This window comes from Aulostomus chinensis, chromosome 11, assembly GCF_037954235.1.
Source record: "Aulostomus chinensis isolate RoL2024-O1b breed Wild chromosome 11, RoL_Achi_v1.0, whole genome shotgun sequence".
Lineage (NCBI taxonomy): Eukaryota > Metazoa > Chordata > Actinopteri > Syngnathiformes > Aulostomidae > Aulostomus > Aulostomus chinensis.
In genome coordinates, this window is record NC_141330.1 from 1,104,001 (window position 1) to 1,110,000 (window position 6,000).

A 6,000-nucleotide genomic window follows, 5' to 3' on the forward strand; every position below is an offset into this window, starting at 1 on the left:
CCTCTTTCCTTTTGTCCTCTTTCTCCTCCACCTCCTCTCTGTCCTCCTCTTCCTCAGTTCTGGCGCGGGACTGTGACTCCGGCGTGAACTCGCAGCTCTCCTACTTCATTCATGGCAGTGACTTTGACATCACAGCTGGGGGTGTGGTCAGTCCTGCCCGTCGCCTTGACTACGAGAGACCAAATCACGTCTACGAGTTTGTGGTGGTGGCGGTGGATGCAGGGACGCCCCCACGCACAGGCACCGCCTCTGTCCGCATCCGGGTCGCCAACAGCAACGATGAGTTGCCCGTCTTCTCACAGAGCGTGTAGGACCACAGCCTGCTACTGTCTCCTCTGTCCCTCTCTCTCTCCTGTGTCAGTCTCTCGCCCCTAATTAAGTTTATTTGTAATTCCAGCTATTTTTAACCCTTCCAGCACTTTCCGCCATCTGTTTCCATGTCACCTCTCCTTCACGCCATCCTATTTTCGTCTGTTTACCTCAGACGCTCTTCCTTCCATCTCTTGTTCATTAGCATCTCTCTCACGCATCATTCGCCCTCCGTTGGTCTCCAAACACTTCATGATGTGTCTTGATTCTCTCTGTCCATGTCCTCGCCAGTTATAAGACCTTCCTCAGCGAGGACGCCGGTCCCGACACACTGGTCGCAATCGTCCACGCCAACGACCCCGACGGGGACGCAGTGTCTTACGCCATCACCGGCGGCAATGAGGACAGCAACTTCCTGCTGGACAACCAGAAGGGTGAGGAAGCACACATGGAGACAAAGAACTGTCCCTCTGATGGTTCTGATTCTGCCCGAGCGTCACCGAAGCGTGTCCAGGTCCTGCTGAGCAGGCCTCCCAGCCTGAGCGTACACCAGGCACGGCGGCGATGCCGTTCACGTCCACACAGCTGCAACTCGATTTGACTCTCTGATCCTGCTTCTGTCCAGAGGTTCGGGGATATGACACTTGATCCGCCACGTTGTCCTTCTCCGATATTCTGTTTTTTCGTCTTCTGCTCTGAGATCGTTGGACCCTCGATGACCCAAGGATTCTTTCACCGTCGCATCAGAGCTTCTTTGTGACACACCGCCAAGGAAGGGTGTCACTAGTAGATGGTCACATGTGTTGATGTAACTTCAGGTACTTGTAGGAGTCTAAATGTGGCACCGCTCCAGTTCCACAGCTCCTCTAGCTTACACACACACACACACACACACACACACACACACACACACACACACACACACACACACACACACACACACACACACACACAAACATGTATATGAATAAAAATTGAGTACATACTTATAATTATCAGGTGTGTGTGAGAGACTTTTTGAAGATAAAGTTCAAATGCAGCATTGTGATGTTTAACCTTGTTTTTCATGTTTTTTCATGTCTGTGTGTGCTTGTATGTGTGTTTGTGTGTGTCTGAACCTCTCTCACATTATCACCCAGCATGCACTGCTCTGCCACATGCATGCATCCACGCACAAACAGATTTAAATGTGAACATTTGCACTTAAATGACATATCAACACTCACACACACACACACACACACACACACACACACACACACACACACACACACAAGCTGCTGCCTTTGGCTTGCTCTGCTCATCAGTTTTGTCACTTCATGTCTCCATGTCATGCTCTACGCGCACATGTATGTGTGTGTGTGAGTGTAATTGTTATTGTGTTTTAGGTCTCAGAGTTTGAGGCGCTACATGTTATTCACACGTATGATGTTTGACAAGAAAACTTGAGCAGGAAGAGCGGCTGTGTGTTTGCCTGCCTTTGAGGCGTCACAAACATATGTGACTGGTCTCTGAGCACGTGAAGCTCACATCAGTGAAATATTCACGTGTTTGTAACATGACGTGGGCACTTCTGGTGTGCATCGTGTGTAACAAGCGTGTGTTTCTCTGTGTGTTCAGGCATCATTAAACTCCGGCGGAGTCCACCCCCCCGGCTCAGGGGACCCCAGTACGTCCTCAACATCACCGCCACAGATGACAACGCCTCCGGCGGACCGTACCCCCTCAGCAGCTCCGCCCAAGTCATCGTTGGGATCAACGACATCAACAACAACAAGCCCGTCTTCCAGGAGGTGATGAGACCCGTCCAGGTCATCGAGACTCCGGGCGGGGGATCTGACGTCAGAACTCACAGATCTGATTGTGTCGTTTGTCCTCATAGTGTCAGAACTACAGTCTGAACGCAGCGGTTCTGGAGAACCAGCCGCCAGGGACGTTTGTGCTGCGCGTCCAAGCTTACGATGCTGACATGGGGGTCAACGGAGAGGTCAAGTATGGCATCATGCACAGAGACGGCGTATCGTCTGGGTTTGACATCGACGCTGACACCGGTGGGTTCTGCTGTAGATGTCCAACAAATCCAGATGTGAAGTCATCTGATTCAGTGTCTTACACAATAAATATGTGAGGAGGGAATGATGCTGATGGTGATCGCTAGCAGCCGTTAGCTGGTGGCGGGTGTGTCTCTCCGTGGCGAGACACCTGGTTAATGTACGACCATCATCATCTGAGTCTGTTGCCACGGTAACAACATCCCTTTGGTTGTCAGGCGTGATCACGTCGGCGGTGAGCTTCGACCGGGAGCGTCAGAGGGAGTTCACGCTGTCAGTGACGGCCACCGACCAGGCGGAGGAGCCGCTCATCGGCATCTGTCCCATCACCGTTGTCATCGCCGACCAGAACGACAACGACCCCAAATTTGAGAACAGCCGTTACCAGTGTGAGTGCCCAATACTACAGTACTACCACAACCAGCAGCACTGCTGCTACTGCTAGTAGAAGTACAGCCATATAAGGGAGTGTCCCACACTACTGACTGTACTGCTGCTACTACCACTCTTCCTGTTTACGACTGCTAGCACTGCTAGTACTGCTAGTACTGCTAGTACTGCTAGCACTGCTAGCACTGCTAGTACTGCTAGTACTGCTAGTACTGCTAGTTCAGAACAGAGCAGAATGCTTGAGCCTGGAATGGGAGCTGATCTACTCTGAGACCGCCGGGACAGTCGTGGAGTTTCATGTCCTGCCAGTACCACCCGTACAACTGGTACTACTGAGACTGAATATTAGTATTGTGGTACTTCTTCTGTCTCAGAAACGATGTAGAAGGAGAATGTTTTCCATCGGCTAGATTTATGTTTCATTTTGTGTACCTCTGAGCGCAAAACACGTCGGCGACAGGCTCGTGACTCGCGGTGAGTCTTTTTCCCGACTGTGTGTCAGGAGGTCATGGGGTGGGAACGGGTCAAATGTAGGAGCCGTCTGTTTGCCGTCGTCAGCCAATCTGCGTCCTTGTACTACTGGAAGTCTCCTCAGGCTGATGAAATATTCGCCGCCGGCCCCGCGGGTCCATGTTTGTTTATGATGTGTGCAAATATGTGTTTTGATAAGCATCATGTCAGAAGTCGTCCTCGTCAGATTAGCCGTGCTCACACAGCCGCTCATTAACTATTTAACAGGCAGATAGAAATGTTTCTGGGACATGAATTCATTCACTGCTGGTGTGTGTGTGTGTGTGTGTGTGTGTGTGTGTGTGTGTGTGTGTGTGTGTGTGTGTGTGTGTGTGTGTGTGTGTGTGTGCGTGCGTGTGCGTGCGTGCGTGTGTGTGTGTGTGCGTGTGTGTGCGTGCGTGTGTGTGTGTGTATACGTGTGTACGCGCGTGCGTGTGTGTGTGCGCGCGAGAGTGTGTACATGTGTGCGCATGGGTGTGTTTGTGCATGTTTGTGTGTGTGTGTGCAAGTGTGTGTTTGTGTGTGTGTTTGTGCATGTGTTTGTGTGTGTGTGTGTTTATATGTGTGTGTCAAGGGGGTTTCCAGCACAAACAAAGGAAGTGACCTGGAAACCACCTCAGTTTGTGTGTGTCTCTGTCTGATGACCCTAAATTCATTCCAATCAAAGTTCTGGAGGTTTCACATGAGCAGCAGCTTCACTGCAGGCGAGGGAACAGTTGCAACCGTTTGAGCTGCCGAGTCCCTGAAGCTGCCGAGTCCCTGAAGCTGCCGAGTCCCTGAAGCTGCCGAGTCCCTGAAGCTGCCGAGTCCCTGAAGCTGCCGAGTACCTGAAGCTGCCGAGTACCTGAAGCTGCCGATCCTGCTAGCAGCCTCCTGACTGAGCTCTACAACCTCCAGAATACCAAGAAATTCTGGACAATCTGTAGTTTTCATGAATTAAACTGCAGTACAATGATGGATCACCTCAGACGTCTCTATCTCCAACTTTGCAACTAGGCTGCCATGCTGGAAACAACCGAAGCTCCGCCCACCTGTAGAATGTCATCAATGATGACACCTGTAGCTGGACATTCACAGAAACATGCAGGAATAGTGAGACTAACTTGCATCCGAAATCTGAGGAAAGTGTCCTGAGGTTACGCTGCAGTGGGAATGTGGCTCACAAACACCTGGGACAGCTGTGGGTTGAAGAAGTGCATGGTGGGAGTGGGAGTCCAGGCTTTCCTGGTGACTGACATTCTGCTGGAGCTGTAGACGTCCTCTCTGCCGCTGCGTCTGACCGCCGCTGACACTCATCGCTGTCAGCAGGATTGGAGGTTGTAGTCATAAATTTGAAAATGCTTCTGTTGACTTTGCAGAGCGAGACCCAGAAATGACAGAACGAGGTGACACGCTGCTGACTCAGCACGCCGCTGCGCTGCATTATTATAATATCTGCTTACCGTTACAGAACATGATGATGATGATGATGATGATGTGTGTTCGCTCCAGTTGGATGAAAGATTGCTGTCCCTGCTGTTTTACCTGATGGAGGCGGGTCATGTGACAGTAGAAGCTGCGCTCTCATTTAAAATAAATAACAGTCAGAGGTTCCAGTGAGGGCGTTTCCACAGACGCTGGTGACTCCATGAGACCTGTGCCCCAAAGACGTGAATCAGAACATAACCTGAGTAGCTCCACCCACTGTGAAGCATCCAAACGCACCTGTGCTATACTGACCAGAGTGTCTTCCTTTTAGACTTCCTGCGTGAGGACACTCCTGTGGGAACCAGTTTCCTGCGAGCGGCGGCACACGATGACGACCAAGGAAGCAACGCGGCCATCACCTACTCACTGTCCAACCAGAAACCAGCTTACCTGCACATCAACCCGAGCACTGGCTGGATCTACGTCAACCACCCCATCTCACAGGTGGGACACACCTGGCCCAGCCAAGTGGAACTGGGCCGTGCCTCATGTCACTAAAGCAACAGGTGACCACACCCACAAACATCCCCGCGGCCCTCAAGGTCACAGGTGGGAACAAATGGCATCATGTGATCTGGTCCCGTGTGTCTCCCTCCTCAGCGTCTCAGAGCCCTACACGTGTGTGTAGACTCAGTGGGCGGAGTCATGAATCTGTCCACCATCAGCACCATCACAGCAGCTCCGTAGTTTCCACTGAGAAGCATAAAAGTTTCATCAAACAGCCTGGCGCCGTCAATGTTTAATGACGGCGGTGATTGTGTTTCTGCTCAGATTCACGCTGCCAGACCTGAATGAGCCCGTCTGTTACCTCCTCGCCGTCCTTCTTTATTTCAAAACACTTGGATTGGAATTTTTCGATAAGATAGAATCAAAACCACTGACTGAAACCTGCTCAGAGACAATTTCTCTGAGAGGAGGAGGAGACAGCGCTCGGTTAGACGCTCGGTCTCCCAGGAGACAAGGAAACGCAGAGCCAGTGCAAAGGTGACGTGTAGCAGTAAACACTGTCCTCCAGCAGCAGGATTGTTGTAGTGGTTCCTTCAGCTGGACAGTCATGATCTCCATCTGTAGCATTCCTACCTGCAGTCAGAGCTGCTCAGCGTGAACCTTTGTGACACGGCGTGCCGCCAAAGGTGCACCTTAGTATCACATCTTCATCGGCCATTTTTGAGTATAGCATCACTCGTGCAGCCGACGTCTCAAGGTTGATCAGACTTCAACTCTCAGCTGATTCAGGCAATCAACAGAAAGCCCGTCAGGTGTGACGCTTGAG

General features: G+C 51.3%; 1 protein-coding gene across 4 annotated transcripts in view; it reads left to right on the forward strand.

The window, feature by feature from the left end:
• The window catches only part of LOC147252772 (neural-cadherin), a 117,237-nt gene that overhangs the window by 69,800 nt on the left and 41,437 nt on the right, over positions 1-6,000 (forward strand). For all 4 annotated transcript variants that reach the window (XM_086217577.1, XM_086217574.1, XM_086217575.1 and 1 more), the window contains 6 exons: positions 58-307; positions 601-743; positions 1,930-2,102; positions 2,192-2,360; positions 2,579-2,749; positions 4,999-5,171. In XM_086217577.1, coding sequence (XP_086073703.1) covers positions 58-307; positions 601-743; positions 1,930-2,102; positions 2,192-2,360; positions 2,579-2,749; positions 4,999-5,171 — 1,079 coding nt within the window. The remainder of the gene's footprint in view (positions 1-57; positions 308-600; positions 744-1,929; positions 2,103-2,191; positions 2,361-2,578; positions 2,750-4,998; positions 5,172-6,000) is intronic.